The sequence below is a fragment of the Anabrus simplex genome, chromosome 11 (genome assembly GCF_040414725.1).
Source record: "Anabrus simplex isolate iqAnaSimp1 chromosome 11, ASM4041472v1, whole genome shotgun sequence".
Taxonomy (NCBI): domain Eukaryota; kingdom Metazoa; phylum Arthropoda; class Insecta; order Orthoptera; family Tettigoniidae; genus Anabrus; species Anabrus simplex.
Genome location: NC_090275.1, coordinates 252,742 through 276,456, shown reverse-complemented (window position 1 = coordinate 276,456; position 23,715 = coordinate 252,742). Strand labels below are relative to the sequence as shown.

Below are 23,715 nucleotides of genomic sequence, written 5' to 3'. Positions count from 1 at the left end.
GGCCAGCGAGTACAAACTTCCCCTTCCGCCATCATGTCGGTTTTCCCCAGCTACCCCTTGCTGGGTCCAAGGCCATCACTTGCAGCAGTTGCTCGTCAGCCAGCTTGCTGTTAGTGTTATAGGAACTGTCGGGAGGGATAGAAATGGTGTGAATATTGAATTCGGTTATTCGGCATGTCCAATAGTTCGTACATTCTGCTCGTTCGCACAGTGAATACAAGGTCAGGCCATCGCTTTCCACGAGCTTCTATGCCACGCTGTTCAACAGTCTGCCACTTCACACATCAAACGGGCACGTGCCACATTGAACATCTTTTTAAATTCCACAATGAGCGAGAATTATTATTGATAGCTGAATGTGGTAAGTACGATCATTCCTTTATTTTTATATTTTTTAGACACACAAGGCATATTTTTCGTCTCTTCTGAGGAGCGTACAACAAAAATGTGGCATATCAAGTATTGACAGCCCCTTCCTGTTTTGAAGTTAATGCATCTCAATCACAATTTTCAAAGCTAAAAATGTGCAGTTTCCATACATTACTTAAAAAGTTTAACAGGATAGGTCTCACTCTAGTAGATCAATCAGGCTTTGCCTTTTGACATTTCTTTACAGCTAGCACGAAACAGCTAGCAAATGACGCACGTTTCTAAGAACTTGTCCCATTTTTTTTTCTTTTTTTTTTTGCTAGTTGCTTTACGTCGCACCGACACAGATAGGTCTTATGGCGACGATGGGACAGGGAAGGGCTAGGAGTGGGAAGGAAGCGGCCGTGGCCTTGATTAAGGTACAGCCCCAGCATTTGCCTGGTGTGAAAATGGGAAACCACGGAAAACCATTTTCAGGGCTGCCAACAGTGGGGTTCGAACCTACTATCTCCCGAATACTGGATACTGGTCGCACTTAAGCGACTGCAGCTATCGATCTCGGTTATTTTCAAAATAATCACGGTGCTGATTTAGGGCTGTGTACAAAATAGTGTGTTAGGTTCCGTTTAAAAAAGCAAAAGGTTCCGTTTAAAAAAGCAAAGTTAGTACCATGATCTCAGAAAATATTAACGCCATGAAACAGTACTGTGAGTCAGATTATTAGCCCCTTGGTATCATTACTGAAAGTGCAAAAATTTGCGTACCTACATCTTAACCGTCCACAGGTTTTTTGTGGTGCACACCTTGTAAGGTAGGTGTATAACTGCGTAACAAATCAATCATTGCTAATCTGCATTTAGTGCAGTCGTCCAGGTGGCAGATTCCCTATCTTGTTTCCCAAGCCTTTTCTTAAATAATTGCGAAGAAATTGGAAATTTATTGAACATCTCATTTCGTAAGTTACTCCAATGCCTAACTCCCCTCCCTTTAAACAAATATTTGCCCCAATTAGTCCTCTTGAATTCCAACTTTATCTTCATATTGTGATCTTTCCTACTTTTATAAACGCCATTCAAACTTATTCGTCTACTAATGTCATTCCACGTCATCTCTCCGCTGACAGCTCGGAACTTACCACTTAGTCGAGCAGCTCTTCTTCTTTCTCTCAGTTCTTCCCAACCCAAACTTTTCCGACAAAAGAGTAGCGTTTCAAAAATGTGCAATCACCCAGAACAAATCGAGCTGCTTTTCTTTGGATTTTTTCCAGTTCTTCACTCAGGTAATCCTGGTGAGGGTCCCATACGCTGGAACCATACTCTAGTTGGGGTCTTACCAGAGACTTATATGCCCTCTCCTTTACATCCTTACAACAACCCCTAAACACCCTCATAACCAATGTGCAGAGATCTGTACCCTTTATTTACAATCATATTTATGTGATTACCCCAATGAAGGTCTTTTCTTATATTAACACCTAGGTATTTACAATGATCCCCAAAAGGAACTTTCACCCCCTTCAACGCAGTAATTAAAACTGAGAGGACTTTTCCTATTTGTGAAACTCACACCCTGACTTTTAACCCCGTTTATCAACATACCATTGCCTGCTGACCATCTCACAACATTTTCGAGGTCATGTTGCAGTTGCTCAGAATCTTGTAACTTATCACTCTATAGAGAATAACATCATCCGCAAAAAGCCTTACGTCCGATTCCGCTCCCCAAGGTTGTACTTGTATAATATTAGGTAAGTCATTGTATTTTTAAACCTACATTAAGTACTGTAAATAATTGGTATCCCGAAGACACATATGTAATCATTCAGTTTGTTAATTTATTGCACGTCAGGTAACATTTTCCCTCTGCATTATTAACAATTTAGAAATGGGAAAAATAATATTCACCTTTACAACTTTGATGTCCCGAATCTTCCGAAAAATACTACCCGTCATTGTCATCGTATCAACTAGAAGAATTTCAATACCGGCCGTCCGCGAACAAAGAGTGACGGGTAACTCGTGAATAAAATGAGTCGTTCACTCCTATGAAGTGTGAACCAACCACTCAATTTCTATGAACTGGTAGTTCAAACACTTCATATCATTCACAACTCATTCGATTCGTCTGCCACTCGCTCCCCCTTCCCTTTGTTTACACCGTCATTCAATTCTTCCTCCACTCCAGTCCTAGTGTTGCGGACGGAGCGGAGCAGTTGTGACGTCATCAGCCGGTTGTACCGAGTGAATGTACTGTAGCGGCACGTTTAAACGCGTAATTGGTATGACAACGTAAATTCATTGCTCTTTTCTCACAACATAACTGATGTTTTCTCCGTCCTACGCATTTCATCCTTGTGGTGTCGCTTCATATGATCCCACACATTTGATATGCCACCACCCGTCGCGTAAATGCGGCAGCAAAATTTGCATTTTGCCGATTTTTATCATCAGTAATTCCAAAGAACTGCCATGCATCAGACAGTTTTCGTGACATTTGTGGTACAAATGTCTGTAAACAAGTATTCAGTTCCTTAAATATTCTTAAACATGCCGCTGTGGTGTAGTGGTTAGTGTGATTAGCTGCCACCGCCGGAGGCCTGGGTTCGATTCCCGGCTCTGCCACGAAATTTGAAAGAGTGGTACGAGGGCTGGAACGGGGTCCACTCAGTCTCGGGAGGTCATCTGAGTAGAGGTGGGTTCGATTCCCACCTCAGCCATCCTGGAAGTGGATTTCCTTGGTTTCCCACTTCTCCTCCAGGCAAATCCCCCTGCAAGGCTCCTGTTCAACATAGCAGGCGAGGCCGCCTGGGCGAGGTACTAGTCATCCTCCCCAGATGTATCCCCCGACCAGGACACTGCCCTTGAGGCGGTAGAGGTGGGATCCCCCGCTGAGTCCGAGGCGAAAACCGACCTGTGAGGGGGGGTGGGGTAACCAATTAAGAATAATACCGTCTAAAATTGGATTAAATATGAAACTAATATACTTTGCATTATCTACAAAACACTACAAGCGGAGGAAATACAGACGCAAATTAAACAGCACAGACTGAATACAGGTGTATTAATCTTACACGGGGAGGCCACGACGTTCGGATCACGGAGCATCTTTAGACATTGTACACATTTAGGACAAGACAATGTGAAAATAGTAAGTTGTACTACTAAGGCGTTCTCGAGAAACCGAGCACGATAGTTGCAGTCGCTTAAGTGCGGCCAGTATTCGGGAAAACCCCACTGTCGGCAGCCCTATTTTCACACAAGGCAAATGCTGGGGCTGTACCTTAAGGCCACGGCTGCTTCCTTCCCACTCCTAGCCATTTCCTGTCGCTTCGTCGCCATAAGACCTATCTGTGTTTGTGCGACGTAAAGCAACTAGTAAGAGAAAAACCGTTTTCCAGAAAATCGCAGAGAAGTTTTAGCGTTGCGATCGTGAGCACGAAACGGCGGTGGGCAAGTGGTTAGCGTTCAAGCTCCGTAGTCGCTGGTTCACTGGATCGAGTCCCGCTAGTTTCGTTTTTGTCTTTTTTCCCTTTCATATATATTACAATTCGACGGTAATATAATGCAAAGAAAGGTGTATTTTCATGAATTTTTATTGGATATTCAGTGTTATTCGGCTCTTTACTAACATTTATCATTACAAAAAATTTATCTCTGTTATCACGTTCGCGGCCGCTCTGATATCGGCAACCATTACCGAGGTACCGTAATACTTTTTTTGTTTAAAGGATTCATTTCTGTGCCCTTGTGCATTTTAGATTATTATTTTAATTATTTCAATATTATTTATGTGCATACGAGCCACGCTGCGTCAGCGGCACTACCGATGAGCTTTTCGCCTTCGGTGCCGTTTGACGCAGCATGTGCGTCATGACTGGTAATGAAGTGGAACGAGGAAAATGTTTTGTTCGATTGCAGAACTTCTTTACAACAAAAAAATAAGTTTTTGAACATTTCACACAAAAATACTGTGCAGTAGAATCTTATTATTGCTGTGTGAACATTGTATACTTACATTACTCCATAAGCTGTACAATACAGTGTGCTACAACAAACACAGGGAGACATGACATTGTTTGCGGTCAGTTATTTCTGTCTTGTGGAATTCCACGAAACATTTCTCAAGGCGCAAGCCTGGCTGTCCTGGACACTCGCTGCAGAACATGCTGTCCCTGCGCCACCACTTTTCGTAACACTGTGTACGTCCATTCTCCTTAGCCGTACATTTACTTGCAAAATGAGTCCCTGTAGGCGGTGAGAGAAATTTTGGGAGCCTATGAAATGGTTGCCTGTAGTCAGCTGGTAATAACTCAATTATTGCCAGTCGAAAGTTGTAAGGTGATACCTTCTTTACAGAGAATTTGTTATACAGCTTGTAGGAATTGTATAATACCATTTCAACCACATGAAGTAAGTATCTAGGTGTTAATATAAGGAAAGATCTTCACTGGGGTAATCACATAAATGGGATTGTAAATAAAGGGTACCGATCTCTGCACACGGTTATGAGGGTGTTTAGGGGTTGTAGTAAGGATGTAAAGGAGAGTGTATATAAGTCTCTGGTAAGACCCCAACTAGAGTATGTTTCCAGTGTATGGGACCCTCACCAGGATTACCTGATTCAAGAACTGGAAAAAATCCAAAGAAAAGCGGCTCGATTTGTTCTGGGTGATTTCCGACAAAAGAGTAGCGTTACAGAAATGTTGCAATGTTTGGGTTGGGAAGAATTGAGAGAAAGAAGAAGAGCTGCTCGACTAAGTGGTATGTTCCGAGCTGTCAGCGGAGAGATGGCGTGGAATGACATTAGTAGACGAATAGGTTTGAATGGCGTCTATAAAAGTAGGAAAGATCACAATATGAAGATAAAGTTAGAATTCAAGAGGACAAACTGGGGCAAATATTCATTTATAGGAAGGGGAGTTAGGGATTGGAATAACTTACCAAGGGAGATGTTCAATAAATTTCCAATTTCTTTGAAATCATTTCGGAAAAGGCTAGGAAAGCAACAGATAGGGAATCTGCCACCTGGGCGACTGCCCTAAATGCAGATCAGTATTGATTGATTGAATTCTCATTTTCAATACCACTTCGTTGTTTTTCTTGTGAAAGGATAGTAGGAAATCATTTGGTCATGGCAATCTGTGCCTGACATATGTCTATTATACTCCACTATTGCTTTAGGCTTCAGTTTTTTGGCCCCTCTCTTGTTGCTTAACTCTGCCACGTCAAGCTCATATTCTGTCGAAATGAATCGTACCTCACGCTTATCCCGCCACTTTCCCACGGCTATGTCGTTAGCATAAGAGCAGATAACTTCGCCAACTTTTAGTTTGCTCTCAACTATGCTGGGTGGCGTTTCCTTCCTGCCAACTCTGACTGCACCAGTCGAATCTGTCCCATTACTGAGAAGAGTAGCAGATAAAGAATAGCTATTATAGAAATTGTCCATTTAGTCCATGTCCTAAATTTAGCTGGCTTTGCATAAGATGGAGCACTACCATTGCAGCATGGTCGTTCTTTCCCACCTAAGTCATCTGTTATCCCGGTGTAGACGTAAAATTTATAACCGTTCCATCAGTCTCCATGAGCATATAGAGCTTGATGCCGTATTTGTCTTTTTTTATGTATTGACGAAACATCAGTCTACCACGCCGCAGCATCATGGATTCGTCAATACACAGCTCCCTATCAGGTTCATAAACCTCCTTCATTTTATCATTGAAGTACTCTATCATTGGTCGTATTTTATACAAACGATCTGCTGGTTTTGGATCTCCCTCAGCTGGGTTCCTTGCAAAACAGAGGCACTTCAATAGAAGTAGAAATCTATTTCTATTCATGTAGTTCTTAAAACATGGAATGTTGAATAACCTGTGCGTTTTCCAGCATTCCCTAATACGAAACACTTGCGCAACACCCATGTGAAACATAAGTCCTAAAAAGACACGGAACTCGTCCATGGTGACATCGTACTCTAAGACTAGACTAGTTCTGAAAAGGTCCGTCAGGGCATTGACGAGTATCTCCCGTACTTACTTCAGGAGTATTGGAAGCATCTTATCTGTCCCTGGATCCTTTATAGGATGAAACTTCTCGATTGCCCATTTTATATGGTTATGTTTTATTATGTTGGCACAGTTCCAGTCTGCTCTTAGAAGAAGCGGTTGGAACAGAGACCGAAGCTCTGTCATCTCCTCAGCCTCAGGAAAATGACACGCCATTAGTATCTGCAGTGTGTCCCTCTCTGCCTGAGTAAATGACCCATCTGGTTTCTCCAGTGCCCCCACTTGATTTATATGGGTTGCTTTCAGAACCTCCTGGAGACTTGCTGTTTCAGTGTGTGATTCCACTTTCTCACAGAACAGTCTCCAAGCTTTTCTTTTTTCTTTCCGTATCTCTAGGTTATACTCAGTGAGTTTCCTATGATATATGTCCCACATACCATTTCTAGATGATATTCTATACAACATCCTAACCCCGTTAGTTGGAATTTTTTGTACAGCCTTCCATAGAACTTCTCTGTATCTGTCCCAGTTCTCTTTAGGTCTCTGTACGCCTCAATTCCATGTAGTCTCGCATCTATTGCCAATTGGATGTGTTGGTGGTCTGCTAATGATGGTTTTCCACTCTGTAAGAAAGTTTGCAATATGCTTAGTGTAATGTCCATTACCTCCCTACGATTTTTATTTATAAATATAGGCTTGTTTCCAAAGTTCAGTATCGTCAACTCGTCCAATAATAAACTCTAATAAAGACTCACCTCTTGCATTGCAGTTCGTGCTGCCCCATGCCGTGTGGTGTGAATTTGCATCTGCTCCAAGGACTAGGTGTTCGCCTTTCCCCTTTGCGTTGCAAATTAGGTTCTCAACTTCTTCTGATGGGGGCAGATTAGTTGAGTCACATGGGAGATATGCAGAGCCTATGGTTATTTCTCTGGGTCCGTCCCAATTTCCAAGTTTAATCTCGGCCATGGTTAAGTCCGTGAACAGTGTTCTTGCAACATAAGACATTTCCTGTTCATAAGAAGACATGTTCTGGGTATTTCCGATGTATCGTACATCAGCTTACCTCCAGATTCCGCCAGTCCTGCTACTCTGCCCTTGACTACCCATGACTCTTGAATAAGGGCCACACAGCCTCGGACTTGAACTTCCTGGCGAAATTGGCCACATCTGCTTTTTTATAATGGAGATTGTCCTGAAGGACCTTCAGCTCCATCTTTATCAACATTGGGTTTCGTTTTTCTCCTGATGACTTGAAACTTGATCTGCCCAAGTCCGAGCTTAACCTTATAGCTTTTTTAGCTCTTCAAAGTCTCTTTCACCAAGGGCTAAAATGACTGTCCTTCCTGTCTTATCGATTGAAGTGGCATTCGGTACTCTCCACTCTTGTGTTAGGAGTTTATTATCGTGCTGATTGATTGTGACAGCTATCTGCTCTACTGGAGCTTCTGTTGCCATTTCTTGTTTTGAGTTGGTGACAGCCTGTCCAGTTGGGACTTCTGTCTCCATTCTTTTTAATCTTCGGCTTGCTCCCGGATCTGCTCTACTGGAGCTTCCTTGCCTTCCCTTGATGTGGAAATTTTGGAAATTGGTTCTTTATAGGCATCCATATTTCAATCGATCATAGGGTTTTTTCCCCTTTTAGGGTGCTGAGCATTTTCACCATCCATGGTGAGGCATGCAGCCAGACATTGTCCTACCGCAACTCAGGCTCTCCGTAACAGAGGCCACGTCCATTCAGTGGTCTGCCCCTGGCCCAAACCTAGCCAGGTTTGTTTTCCCTTCAGTAGGCCTACTCATGTGGTCTCCACTTGGCATCATCATGACTGAGTTCACAGCCATGACTTTCCCCCTAGGTTTGGATCGCCCTTTTCCCAACCCACGGCTCATCCAGGCTACGTAGAACAAAGTGATGTGTTGGTTCCAGCACCCCGTAGTGAGCCTTCACCTCAGTCACCAGCAGCCCCACTTCACCTCGCCCATGTGGACGAACCATGGATGCCTTTCTAGCATGTGTGGGCAAGGCCTCCACTTCCAAGCCTTGACTTGGGCTGGAAACAAGTACTTTACATTAATTAGGTGAAGATAATTTTCTGTGTTAATGAACTGAGGAGGTAGCAGGTAGGGACCCTCATCAGAGGCAGCCCTGCCGAGCGGGTGGCGCCCCTGCGTATTTGAGTCCCAGAGCATACAGACTTGGTGCGTGTCATCTGGTAAGTCTCCCAGCTCAGAGTTACGAGCAAAGAACTCAACGGAATCTACAGCGGAGAAGATGGAGTTTGGATTCGTCACACTGACCATGCCCCACCTTGCAATCTGCAGGCATTCGGACCGAGCAGCGGTCGCTTGGTAGGCGGAAGGTCCTTTGGGGCTGTTGTCTGGTTTTGTTCAGGGGTGTTATGTATACTTATAATCTTATAATTTCATTTTTGTGTTTAGCCAAATTGTAGATGGTTCATTCGTTCCCGGATTTTCCATTTTCCTGTGTTGTACGTTTTTTTCCATGGTCCCTCCAAAAACGGAGAATCGAGGTGCCATTGTATCTCAATCTTTTTGTGCTATATTCCTTTCCTTTTTTGAGGATCTTACTAGTTCATTCCACCAGGGTGTCTCTTTTTCCCTTACTCTCACATTTGTCTTACTGCAAACCTCTATTGCTTCTTTTATCAAGGTGTTTTTTTTTTAAAATCTTGTCCACTCAACTCACCACTCTCCACTTCTTCTGTAGGCAGTTGTCCTCTTATACGGTCCTGATAGTTGGTCCTCCTTCCAATCTGTTGTAGTTCCCACATCTTAATCTTAGGTTGTTTCCTGGTTGTTATTTTTGGTGCATTAATGTCTTTCAGATCTGCTACTAATAGGTGATGGTTGCTATTGAGGTTCTCACTCGGAATCACCTTGCTGTATAGGGCGAGTTGGCTGTGCGGTTAGGGGCATGCAGCTATGAGCTTGCATTCCGGAGATAGTGGGTTCGAGTCATACTGTCGGCAGCCCTGAAGACGGTTTTCCATGGTTTCCTATTTACACACCATGCAAATGCTGGGGTTGTACCATAAGGCCATGGCCGCTTCCTTCCCACTCTTAGGCCTTTCCCGTCCCATCTTCACCATAAGACGTATCTGTGTCTGTGCAATGTAAAACAAATTGTTTAAAAAATGTAAAAAAAAAAGCAAGAAAAATCAAAAAATCACCTTGACGTCGCTCACAAGTCTACTTCTTTCTTTATCTGTAATGACATAGTCAATGACCGTCTTACTCTTTCCATACCAGCTGTAACAGGTAATTTTGTGACTGACCCTTTTGTTGAACAAACTGTTTTCTTCTACCAAACAGTTTCTTATGCAGGAGTCTAGGAGATGTCCCCTTTCTGAATTCCTTTTCCGATGGTCATATGGTCCCATCACCTTCTCATAGCCATTCCTGCCTCTCCTGAGCTGTGCGTTGAGGTCCCTGATGATGATTGCCCTTTCTTCACTGATGGTCTCTTCTAGGTCTTTGAGAAACTTGTTTTTTCATCTTGACTGCAACCCGTGTCGACTTCTCTTTCCCAGGGTGAACTGTGCCTTTATAATCCTCTCATTGATGTACTGGATCTCTGCGATGCCATCTGACTCTTCTTCCCTTTACCTTTCCATTTAGTTTTACTCAGTCCTAGGATTGATATGTTCCTTCTCTCCATAATGTTCACTAACTCTTTACATTTTCCAGTCAAACTGATTACATTTATTGTTCCTGTTCGAGTATGTTGTCTTCTCCGGCGTTGTTGCACAATCGCAAGGCCTGGCCTATCATCAGCCATCATACCTGGCGTGCTCTTGTCTACTCAGAGTTCTTTGTTTCCATCCGAGGCTCGTATAAGTGTTGAAAGCAATTGCAGTTACTCTCCAACTGACTTGCTAGGCCTAATGTTAGAGAAGATTAGCCGCTAACAGTCCCGTGCCACATCCCTTGTACTCCGCACGGCTTTACTTCTAAGTTGACATTTCGCAAAACAAAAATGAGAAGCGCCTTGCCTCTGTTGCCAGCGCGCTACCGCAGCGAGAACAGCTGATGCAATACGACCGTGGTAAACAGCCCTCGCAAAATGTAATACCGTACTCAGAACAGCTAATGAGTCTGGATTGAAAACAAATTCACAAAACAACACTTCCTAGAAACATCCAACAGTAAAAAGAGAATATACTAATAAGAGAGAATGAGGAAATAACACATCACTCGCTGCTAATGGCTAGCACAGGAAGAAGGTTATGGCCTACAAAGGGAACACTCCACTGATCTGAGTCACTTTCTTGCCACTTGTATTTTCCAAATTACACTGATACATGCTAAATATGCACAAAGTACACTAACCAACACCCGGGCATAAATAAAACTACAGCTATATTCTTATACACTGAACTGTTAAACCTCTATTGTACTAAATTATGCTATGCTAATTACACTATACTGTACTATACTAGAAAGACACTCGCATGAAAAACACAAATTACTGAAGAAAAATGCATAAGATCGCAAACTGTACCGAATAACATACATGCTGAGCGAGTTACGTTAACCACGTAGTGAATGTAAATTTAGAATCGGCAGTTAGGCTTCGAGATATGTCGATATGAATGGCAACTTGGGATTGGCTGGATGTCTGTTTCAGCGCATAACCACCGGACAGAGCCAAAATCAGTCAAAACTCCAATTTAGAAGTAAAGCCATGCAGAGTATAGGGATCCTAAATTATTTGTGCTGGAGTATGTTTATAATATTGGGTCCATTATTGGACAGTGGTCTCCACGGTATGCACTAGCCATGCGTCTTCGTAGGTGTGCTTTTCACCAACTCGCAAGCCCAAATTAGCACACTGGGGTGAAATGCTGGCAACAGGAATGAGTTAGCCTGATAATTCATGAAGTCCATTAACGGACCCATTATATTAGTATTATAAATTTACTCATTTGGGACAAATAATTTAGGTTTCCTAAAGGAGTGTAATGTTCTTGCTTGACGTCCCACTAACCTCATTGTATGATTTTCAGAGACATCGAGGTGCTGGAATTTTGTCCTGCATGAATTCTTTTACATGCCAGTAAATCTAGCCACATGAGGCTGACGTATTTGAGCACCTTCAAATACCACTGGACTGAGCCAGGATCGAACCTATTAAGTTGGGGTCAGAAGGCCAGCCCCTCAACCGTCTGAGCTACTCAGCCTGGCCTAAGGGGATGTATATCCATATCACTCACAAGGTGTTGCACCAAGAGTATACGACGTGGACTTGTTCATTTGTTTGCAGATTGTTGTGGTTACTGGTTGAAACTTAATCGTGTACTATCTTGTCAAGAATGCAACTGGAATGAACAAGTGATGGCAAAGCGGTTGTATTTCCATGCCTTATTTGAATAAATATGAAAATATTTAGTCACATTCTTTTTAAAAGTTTAAACTTTCAAAATGATAGTTCCCAAGCAAAGTTTAGTCTCGCGTAGGGATGAAGGCCACTTATGGCCTCTTTGATTTAGAAAAAATATGAGTGATCAATGCAGCCCCATGTGAAGAAAAAAGAAAGTCAGTGATTGGCTCGCATTCTGTGAATTAACTGTAATTCTACTGATTGCTTGTTGTTTTATTATTAAATGCATTTACCCTCTTGGATTCAGCGAGGGATCCCACCTGTTACGCCTCTAAGGCAGTGTCCTCGAGCGTCCGGGGTACAACTGAGAAGTACCTTGCCCAGGCGGCCGCACCTCTGAACATGGACCTTGTGGGGGCTGGGAGGATTGCAAGAGATTGGGCAAGGCAGTGGCCGTGGCCTTACGTTAGGTACCATCCCGGCATTTTCCCGGAGAAAAAGTGGAAAACCCCTTTGAGGATGGCTAAAGTGGGAATCGAACCCCCTCTACTCGTTTGACCTTCCGAGGCCGAGTGGACAGCATTCCAGTCTTCGTAATACTTAAATTTCGTGGCAGGGCGGGAATTGAACCTAGGCCTCTGGGTGTGGCAGCTAATCACACTAACCACTACACCACAGAGGCAGACAATTGGTAATTTTCATCATTATTTTTCTTTCCCCTTGTCCAGCTCCTGCCAGGTTGCCTCTCCTCCCACCATTCCTCTTCAGTAGGCTAATTGTATTCCAGTCCAGTATTTTTGTTATACTGTTCTTGACAGAGTCCATCCGTATTGTTCTACGCCTCCCTCTTTCCTTCTATCTTAGCTCCAACATTTGTTGTGCTACCCTTCCTTCCTCCATCCTCATAACATGTCCAGACCATCTCAATTTATTCTTCTGCATCCTATCACTCAGGTTTTTTTTATTATTTTTTTTTTTTTACCCTTATCACTTTTATGACCTCAACATTTCTTACTCTGTCTCTCCTTGTCTTCCCTACCATACTCCTCAGTAACTTCATCTCAGTGGCCTGAATTTTACTCTTGCTGTCAATTCCAAGTCCATACGTTAATATAGGGGTAGAGTACATCATCTATATTCTCTTTACATTTTATAGGAACTTCTGTCTCACACCAGGTTTCATTACATTCTGTTAGAACGTATTTCCCACTTGTACCGTTCGTCTTGCATTATTTCACTTTCCAAATCTTTGAAGCATTCAACCACCTCAAGGTTTATTCCTCTGATACCAACAATACCTTTTCTTTCTCTTTCTCCTGTCATCGCCACTGTTTTGCTCTTCTCCACACTCATTTTCATACGATATTTCTCTATTGTAATTTAAAGCCTCTAGTTAGATTTGCACTCGTGTGTTCTTGACTGCCCAGATCACTTTAATCTGCAAACAACAATATTTTCATATCCTCTCCATATATTGTCTGTTTCCTTTAGAACTTCATCCATAACCGTTATAAACGTAAGTGGAGACAATGCACTTCCTTGTTTTAGTCCAGTTTGGTTTCTAAACCAATCTGTTCTCCCCAAAGGAGTCTGGACAGAACGGAAACAATTGTTATACATGGCTTTCGCTAGTTTCCTTGATTGCCTTCCAAATCCTTTTCTTTCCAGCATTTCTCACAGATTTTCTCTTAACACTATCATATGCCTTCTCTAGGTCAAGAAATACCATTACCAGTAATTGTATATGAGTTACATGAGAAATATTTAACTGTAATTCTGCCCAATTACTTTTATTCTGTACTTTTCCCATCGCTGTATAAAGTTATGAAGATAAGTTCTACAAATGAAAAAAGTTTCTGAATGCAGCTGTTATTATTTTGGTATTTTAGTTATTGAGGACAGATTTACTAATTAAATATACAGAGTCTAACCTAAGTGGTCAATGCGTCCCAAATTTTCACCATGAAATTTTGAATATAAAAAAATACTGCGATTATTCTGGTATACATACAGTTTGTGAGGTATGTAAGTTTGTTTTAAGAATTTAAATTAATCACTGAACAAAATAAAGTACAGAAAAAAGCTTCTATTGAACTATAATGTCTTACATTTCAGGATGATCCCCTCTCTGCCCTGCAAGTGTTTGAAGATGGCATCAAACGTTTACTGCTTCGTTGCAAGCGAATGGTTATTCTGGTGACTCATTGTCTCATGCTCATCGGGTACATAGGAACTCTTCTAAAATCCATAATTTAGCCTCTCCTGGACAGTTTCTTTTAATGTACCAAAGAATTCAAAGTACTGAGTCTCTTTTAAAGAAATTTTTTTCTTAACACCACAGCGTGGAGTGACGTGTAGCACACGTTGTGCAGTAGCTGTCTGCTGCTGTGGAGTGATATCTCTGACACACATCTGCATTGTCATTCCATCTCGTGATTTTCCTTTGAACTATGTCCGAGGTATTTTCACAGCCATCTAGATAGCTTTATTCTCTTGTTTCATATATCTATCGATTCATTTTAACTATTTTCCACCTTGTTATCGATGTGTAAAATTTGATAATTTGTTCATGTACTCTTCCCGCAAATGGTGTTGATAATGAAGGATAATTTTTCTAGCGATGCTGTACTAGGCATATTAAATGAGTGTTTTAGTGTTTGAGAATAGTAGTTAACAATTCTAATGACTAATGTTGATATTGCCGGATTGATACAAAACAGAGTGTTTCGTGCTAGATGCGGTAGTTCTGCAGGAAATTTTTTACAGGGATAACATGGATAATTACTTTAAAAATACTCATTTCTTAAGTCTTTTCACCCCAAGATTTAGCTCTAGTCCCAAGGAATATTTCCATTCCGATCTAGGGTAAGGAAATTGATTCCATTCAATGAAAATTAGATGTTATCTTAGCCCTCTTCATGTTGATGGGGAAGGTACAGAAACTAAATTTTAGGTTTTATTTCTCGAAAAATTGTACCATTGTCACGCCCCTTATTTGATTCATATCTGTAGACAAATTTGAATCCATATGCAAATTACCTCACTACAAGACTAAGCACACTACCGGTATACAGTATATGGTGGACCAAAAAGCTATTTCCAATATAATCAGAATTGGTTTGAAATTAACAGAGAGATGGTATCATAAAACAGTTTGGTGCACAGGTATGCTAGCCTTTAAATGTACGTCCAGTGAAGGCTGGATTTTGAAATGCTCGCGCTCAGAAGGGTTAAGAAATGACAATTGCTCACATTGATCTCACTTCTGCAGGCTTTAGCACTCACTGAGGGATCATCTTGACTGATGAGTTTTTATATGGGAAATGTATGATAAGAAAGTTGGATAAACATAGAAAAAGGAAAGAGAGAAAATAATGAATACAGGTGGTAAAAGACTACGAACACAGGACAAACAAGATAGGAAAGGAATCCTGTGGCTTATTATACATAAAGGAAAGGAACAAAACCAGTGCAGGGTAAGTTATACACGGTGAAACCTCATTAGTGCATTCATCATTAAGACGTTTTCTCACTTAGTGCATTGTAAATTTGAAGTCTCCATTCACGTCATGTTAAATCTGTATAAAGATTATTGCATCGCAAATTTTTGCCCTTACCCTTTAGTACGATTACTTTTTTCCTATCTCTGAAAATGTTCTGTCATCCCTTGTGAAAGGAACGTGATTTTCAACACAGATAAGAGCCCTCGCCACAGGAGGCAGGTCAGGAAAAGTTGTGTGAAAATGAGAAGTCCTTGAATTCCTGAACTTTACACGCTAAATTACACCATTGGAAGGCAAGCTATTATCCTCAATATGTTCAATTTGGTGTGCTGGTTTTCTGTAAAATTGCTGAATAACTGAGGAAGCCTCTTTGTGCTTTTATTTCGCATCCCATTCAGAAGTTAGAAATTTCTGTGTTGAGTGATATAGTGAAGGGTAGTGAATATTTGTTGCCTACCTACAGATTAGGAAAATTATTGTGCAAGTTGACTAGCGGGTTTTTTGGTAGCTCGGTTATGGATACTGATAGTTGTGAAATTGCTTACTAATGAAGACTAAATTACAATCCAGGAAATAGGTGTCCACATCTTTCAGCGGTGGCTTGTATGTTGAAACTCACACCTTTGAGTTTTGATTTGAGTCGATCAAGGAGTTGTCGCATTCCGGCCGATTTGATTCAAGATGGTGGTCAGTCATTTTCTTGCAGATGGCAGAGTTTAACCTCCAAATAATTCAGGGTAGAAGAGTGTGACCAGAAAACCATGTTTCATAACCCAGTGAGCTAACATTTGTTTTAGAAAGAGTGTGATCTGCAATAATAAATTCATATTTGTTGTCTTGTCGGGCTCCATGATTAAATGGTTAGTGTGCTGGCCTTTGGTCACAGGGGTGCTGGGTTCGATTCCCGGCAAGGTCGGGAAATTTAACAATAATTGGTTACCGTCACTGGGGCCGGGTGTATGTGTCGCCTTCATCTTTTCATCCTCATCACGACGCGCAGGTCGCCTACGGCCGTCAAATAAAAAGACCTGCATCTGGCGAGCCGAAGTTGTCCTCGGGCACCCCCGACACTAAAAGCCGTAAACCATTTCATTCGTTTTTTCACTTGTCTTGTGTTTTACTCACCTTTGAAGGCGTTGTTGTTAGGGAAGTGTTTTCATCATTGTTCTTTTATCTTTTTCACACTTGTATTCAATAGTACGTTTTCTCGCTTAACATGTTCTCTATTCTTGTACCCTGCAGAAACATCTTATTAACTGTATTGAAAGAAAAGGGGGTTCTTTAAAGAATGACAGTGTATGAAGATGTGCAGACTGTCCTTTTCCTTTCACATTTTCTTCCTATTTTTATCTTGTCTCACTCTAGCCTATCAAAGTGTTTATCCTCTTAAGAGGTAATTTTCTTGGTTCTATCTGTCTATGTATAACTTCATGATATACTCCATTTTGGTGCAGATCAATTATTTCTTCACCTTAATTTTTACAATACAGATCGTAGCAATGGAAGGTGGCCAAGTGCAAACTCAAGGAACCCTGGTTCAGATAGAAGCTATCGATCGTGAACTATTGCAGACTTGGCAGAACAACATGACCCGTGAACAGCTGGAGGAACAGTGGAGACTAGTGTGATTCGTGTAGTGATGTGGTGTGCAGATGAAACAGCGCAGTCTGACTCATGAGTCTTGGCAAGTGGTAAGTAACATACATTGCAGTTTAAAATAAAGAAATGAATATGCTATCTGGATTAAAACCACTTATATGTATTTAACAAAGCTGAGCTTTCCGCGAAATTACATTGGCCTTCATCAGGGCATGCCTCCGACAGTGAGCAAAGAAATTCTTTGAAGGAATGTGGAAGTCACGACCATACTATCCACAATGAGCCACGAAAACCTACGTTCATTAATATATTGCAGTTTGTTTTTTCAGCTGCACAGTATCAATTGCAGAACTTTATGAATGACTCGTATTAAATTTTATCATCTTGACTAGTTTCCAATATTGACCGGGTCTATTAGGAACATCAGCCTCTCCACCACCTTCTTTTCTGTCTGTCTACGATCAGGGCATAACTATAGAGTTTGTCCCGCAATGTTAGTAACACGAGGCACTACTATGGCACATGCGAAGTGACTGTCCTTTGTTTAATACTTAGGTTTCCACTAGTAGCACTGAAGGAAGTAGAATTTCACTGCCAACTGTTTGTTTTATATGGCTGCCTTTGCATTTTTGTTTTTTTCCTTACCATGCGCACAGTATGCGCTGCGGTGATAGCAAAAAGCCTCTCAAAAGGAATGTGGCCCGAAAGGGGCCACTGTTCTCATGACAGATTGGCCAGCAAAATACATTACAGCTACTAAACGACCATTTTCTTTCTTGCCGTAAGCCGCGAGATTAAGGGAGGAATTGAGAAAGTGTAAGGTTATGGTCCGATGCCATGACACTTTTAAACTTTGCGGGCCTCTTTTTTCTTCTGCAGTGGTTAGTAACAAAATCTTTATCTCTTCATTGGTGGGAATGATGTCTTAATCTTCGATATCTCGACCAATGGCTGTGATCCTTGGCAGAAGCAATGGATAATGGCGCCTGGACTGTTACTTCACGTTACTTCTAGGGGCAGGCAGGTTGGTCTCTGGCAGGCATAATGAACACATCACTTATACTAATATATTAAGTTAGAAATACAGTGTGTGCCCCACTGGGATTATACCACATTCAGTTCTCTTTCAACTTTTTCTGTTGAAGTCCTTAACGCCTTGCAGCCATCTGTCTCTTGGCTTTACCTTAGGTCTCCGTCCTTTCATTCTCATATCAAACATCCCCCTCAGCCGTCTTTCCTCTTTCATTCTCTACTCGTGACCATATCAATCATCTTGATCTTTCTATTCAGCTGTTATGGGTTCCTCGTCGAATCTTGCCATTCCAGTCCTACACCTAAGTTTCTTCATCTTGCAGGCCTGTATCCTACTTTTATTTATTTCCTCCATTATCCAGTCTCTGTTTCATAAGTCAGCATGGAAACGTGTGTGTATCTATGTACGTGTACTCCTTCGTCCTGTGTCCTTATATGGGGTCAGGAATGAGTAGAGATGAAATTATACAGCATGCTTTTACAGCAGTGATGTTTGCAGATCTGATGATATTGGGAGGTAGAGTTGAAGAAGTACAAAAATTATGTGTGAATGGGAAGTAGTAGTCTCCAGGGTATGGAGTTCTAACGCATAGCATTTTATCTTCCCCAATTCTTCCAGCAAAACAGTTAACCCGATGGGTGCTACGCCCGCCTCTGGACGGGCTGACGCGGCTGGTCCACCAATGCTATGCCCGTCTATGGACGGTGCATGAGAATTAAAAAAAAAAGTTTCCCGGTTCACTCTCGATTGCTGATTCGATCTCTGGCATGTTCTGCCATCTGTTGGGCATTATGTAGAACTAATTGATCATGGCTTATAGCTTCAGAGAGTAACTTAGAGAGCTTTTTGTAAATATCTGTGGAGTTCATCTGTGATGCAAACAAGCATGGCGGAACAACAAGGTAGTTGCTCTCGCCGCAATGTTATTTCGGATCAAAGAATCTTTCACTTATTAACCACAGCAGAAAGTGATGATGATGATGATGATGATTTTAATGAATTGTAAAGCGATACAAGGAGTGCTGAAAATATCGCAAACCAGGTAAGATGATTGCTATATAAGAGTTCGCTCCACATAGCAGTCTGTGAAAGCCGGTGTTGGTGCTGATTATGTGACAAAGGGCTATACATTGTGCCATCTTTTGAAGTGTTTCACACAAAGAAAACCTTCTGAAGGTATCACATGTTGAACAGACTACTCCTACTGTGAAACTTCTACCTGAGAAATGTTTACAATTAATGGTAATTATATTTCTGTATTAGTCTTCCCTAAACGTTTAGCAGTTGTCATGACCATGATTATCACAAGTTTAACAAATTCAATGTAAAATATAAACTTGCGTACTTGTAATGAGTTGCTTGTATTAGTTGCTTACAGGTTTTAGGAAATCATTTTATTTTGGGTTCTTTACTTTGTATAACGGTGATGTACATATGGACACAGTGTAATTTTGTTTTCTCTCAAATAATATTGAACATAAGTGTAGGATCCTCAATGCAAACCATGTAACCTTGGCGGGGTGGGGAGGCTTGCACGTCCCAATGAAGCAGATAGCTGAGCCGCAGGTGCAACCGTATCGGATGGTTATCTGTTGAGAGACCGGACTAACGAATGGTTCATCGAAAGGGGGGTAGCAGCCTTTCATAAGTTACAAGGGCAGCAGTCTAGATGATTGACTGATAAGGCGTTGTAATAATACTCAACACGGCTCAGCTATGTTGATATGGCTGAAAGCAACTGGAAACTACAGCCGTAACTATCACGGAAGGACATGCAGCTCTCTCTGAATGATTTACTGATGATGGCTTACTCCCAGGTAAAATATTCCGGAGGTAAAATAGTCCCCCGTTTTGATCTCCGGGTGGGGACTACACGAGAGGGGGCGATCATCACGTTGATGGTTACTAACATTTTGCCAGTCGGAGCAAGGAATGATAGAAGTTTGATTAATTGTGGTAGGTTAGAGAATCTACAAGGGAAGATGGATAGACTGAAGTTAGATGTAGTTAGTATAAGTGAAGTACACTAGCAGGGAGCAGGATTTTTGGTCAGGAGACTACAGAATTATCAACACAGAATCAAACAGGGGAAATGCGGGGGTTGGTTTAATAATAGGGCAGCAGGTAAGCTACTATGACCAGCATAGTGAAAGGATTATTGTTGCAAAGATAGACACCAAAGCAATGCCCACTACAATGGTGCAGGTTTATATGCCTATTAGTTCACCGGATGATGAAGAAATTGAAAGAATATATGAAGAGATAGAAGATTTAATACAATATGTAAAAGGTGACGAGAATCTAATTCGGATTAGGGCAAAGAAACGAAAGAGGAAGTCTGCTGGTTGAATTCTGCACCAATTGCAAATTAGTTGTGATAATACTTGGTTCAAACACCACAAACGATGGCTGTACAGATGGATGAGACCTGGAGACACTGGAAGGTATCAAATTGCCTAATCATAATGAAGTCTGAGATTCAGAAACCACTTGTTGGATTGCAAAACTTTCCCAGGAGCAGACGTGGACTCTGATCACGACTTCTTGGTCATGGAATGCCATCTAAGGTTGAAGAAATTGAAAAAGGGAAGGAACCCAGTGAAATGGGATCTAGACAAGTTGAAAAAAAAGTGTGAAGGATTGTTTCAAGGAACATGTTGCACAAGCACTAAATGGAAAGGGTAAAGGAAACACAATAGAAGAGTGGACAGTCGTGAAGAATGAGGTCGGTAGGGCTGCTGAAGAGATGTTAGGAAGAGAGGAAATATCAACAAAGAATCAATTGATAACCTGATTGCAAGATGAAAATACAAGAATGAAAAAATGAAGGGGGCATAAAAGAATACAGGTGATTAAAGAATGAAGTGGATAGGATGTGCAGGGCAGCTAAGGAAGAATGACTGAAGAAGTGCAAGGATGTTGAAAGTAGCATGGTCCTAGGAAAGGTAGATGCTGCATACAGGAAAATCAAGCAAGCCTTTGGAGAAAGGAAAACTAGGTGTAAGAATATTAAGAGTTCGGATGGAAAACCACTTCTAGGGAAAGAAAAGGAAGAAATATGGCGGGAACATATCCAACAGTTGTATCAAGGTAGATGATATGGTTCTCGAACAAGAAGAGACTGTTGATGCTGTGAAATGGGTGAACCAATTTTGAGGCCAGAATTGGACAGAGCTTTGAGAGACCTAAATTGGAGCAAAGCACCTGGAATTGATTACATTCCTTCTGAATTACTGACTGCTTAAGGAGAAACCAGCATGTTGAGGTTATTCCATTTAGTGTGCAAGATGTATGCGACAGAAGTGCCCGTCCGATTTTCGGCAAAATGTTGGTATACCTATTCCCAAGAATGCCGGTGCTGGCTAGTGCGAAAACTACCGCACTATTAGTTTAGTATCACACGCCTGCAAAATTCTAACACGAATTTTTTATAGAAGAATGGAAAGAGAAGTTGAAACTGAGTTGGGGGAAGATCAGTTTAGCTTTACAAGAAATGTAGGAACACATGAAGGAATCCTGACTTTACGTCTGATCTTAAGAGGATCGAATTAAGAAGGGCAAGGCCACATACATGGCGTTTGTAGATCTAGAAAGAGCATTTTATAATGTTGATTGGACCAAGCTATTTGAGATTCTGAAGGTGATGGGGATCAGGTGCTGAGAAAGAAGAATTATCTGCAATCTATATAAAAGTCAGTCTGCAGTGATAAGAATGAAGGGCTATGAGAAAGCAGCAAATCAGAAAGGGGTGAGGCAAGGCTGCAGTTTGTCCCACCCTCCTTTTCAGTGTTTATATAGAACATTCAGTAAAGTACATCAAATAATTTGCAAAGGGAATCACAATCCATGGAGAGCAAATCAAAACCCTGAGATTTGCAAATGATACTGTTATTTTATCTGAGACAGCAGAAGATCTGGAGAAGTTGCTGAATGGTATGGATGGAGTCTTGGATGAGGCATACAAGATAAAAATAAATAAGTCCAAAACAAAAGTAATGGAGTGCAGTCGAACGAATTCAGGTGATGCAGGACATATTTAATTAAGAAATGAAGTCTTAAAGGAAGTGGATGAGTATTGTTACTTGGGTAGTAAAATAACTAATGATGGCAGAAGTAAGGAGGACATAAAATGCAGACTGGCACAAGCAAGGAAGAGCTTTCTTAAGAAAAGAAATTGATATAGGATTTAGAACAATGTTTCTGAAGACATTCGTGTGGAGCGTGGCATTGTATGGAATTGAAACATGGGCGATAACTCTCTCAGAAAGAAAGAGAATAGAGGCTTTTGAAAAGTAGTGTTACAGAAGAATGCTGAAGGTGAGATGGATAGATCGAATCATGAATTAAGAGATACTGAATCAGATTTTTGAGAGGAAATTTTTGTGGCTAAATTTGACGAGAAGAGATAGAATGATAGGACACATCGTAAGACACCCAGGACTTGTGCAGTTGGTTTTTGAGGGAAGTGTAGAAGGTAAGAACGGTAGGGGTGGGCCAAGGTATGAATATGACAAGCAGATTAGAGTGGATGTTGGATGCAGCAGTTATGTAGTAATGAAATGGTTAGCACGGGGTAGGGTGGCATGGAGGGCTACATCAAACCAGTCTGTGGACTGATGACTCAAACAACTGTAGGATTTTTAATTTGCTTTTAGATTTATAACGAATCAACGTTTTTAAACATTTTAAGCGAATCTCCCCACTCATAAGTTACAAATTGAGGCTTCAACTAAATTTTTTACATAGGAATGAAAAAGCTCAGCATTGAGGTATGAAACAGTCAACTGGTAATGCAGCAATTGTACTCTGTCCATCTCTATACTAAAATAGAAAGTACTTCCATGCCCAAGACCGATCTATAACTTGAACCATGCTGTCTCCTCTCCTTGATATTAAATTTACTTGTTTACAGTATATGCTCGTATATACCTATGTGTTGTAGGGGCCACCTGAATTCATTCCATTCAGGAAGCGGCAAAGAATATTCTCCAGTTCTCGACACCTTACACACGACCTACCTCTAACCATCGATGAGTGCGAGGACAAGTTTTGGGCCGTGCAGAGACATGGTCGAGCCTCAGCGACTACAGATCCGAGCCACAAAGGGATACTGAGGATATCGTCTCTTCAGGCCAGTTGCGACCACGAGAGTACTCCTCACCCCGTCTTGAGGCAATTCTCTACTCCTAGTGTGCCACATGAACAGCTGCTACCTAACTCTCTCAGCAGGTAAATTTAGCTCTGAATTTAGGGGGAAGGAAAGACTGTATAAGTCAGAGAATGTATTTTTCTGATTACCATATTTGCTTGCATATATAATTCACTTTTTTGACAGAAAATAAGTGCAAAATTTTTTGTTGCATGATATATGTGGGGATTTGTGTGCGAAAGATCGTATTCAAGAAAAAAAAAAAAAAATAAATAAAATTTGTGGTTATTGGTAGCATGAGAATGCAACGCTGTTTTTCACACCCAGTTGTACGTATAAGCGCGCTAGATTCTCCCTTATTGGTGATGGTGGTGTTGCATGGCATGTCGAAGTTTATTGGGGTTTGATCTGCAATGCCAATCTGAGATAAGAGGTAATTGTTTTTCTTCGGCATTGCTATCACATGGCGATGATAATCTATGATTTTGTCGCTGAGTCGCTTGGCATTCTTTGGCAGAGAGATGTTCATGTTCGCAGACACAATCCCTTTCGTGTCATGAATCTATGGATACAATCCCGGCTCACTTTCAGATTACAACAGCTGATTCCTCCTTTAATCGCTAGTCCGCGTGCTTTGGAATGTAGCATCTTCGAAACTCTGTAGCGTTATGAAGCAACTCGTCTTCCAGCTCAGGAACCAGTTTTTGGCCCTCTGAATGC

The 23,715-nt window shown here is 41.4% G+C and overlaps 1 protein-coding gene across 3 annotated transcripts in view; it reads left to right on the top strand.

The window, feature by feature from the left end:
- The window catches only part of LOC136883554 (uncharacterized), a 211,681-nt gene that overhangs the window by 151,111 nt on the left and 36,855 nt on the right, over positions 1–23,715 (top strand). For 2 of the 3 annotated variants that reach the window (XM_067155931.2, XM_068229758.1), the window contains 2 exons: positions 16,705–16,905; positions 22,789–23,075. In XM_067155931.2, coding sequence (XP_067012032.1) covers positions 16,867–16,905; positions 22,789–23,075 — 326 coding nt within the window. In that variant the 5' untranslated portion in view covers positions 16,705–16,866. Of the gene's footprint in view, positions 1–136; positions 362–16,704; positions 16,906–22,788; positions 23,076–23,715 lie in introns of those variants that run through there. The other variant, XM_068229757.1, reaches the window with a different exon arrangement.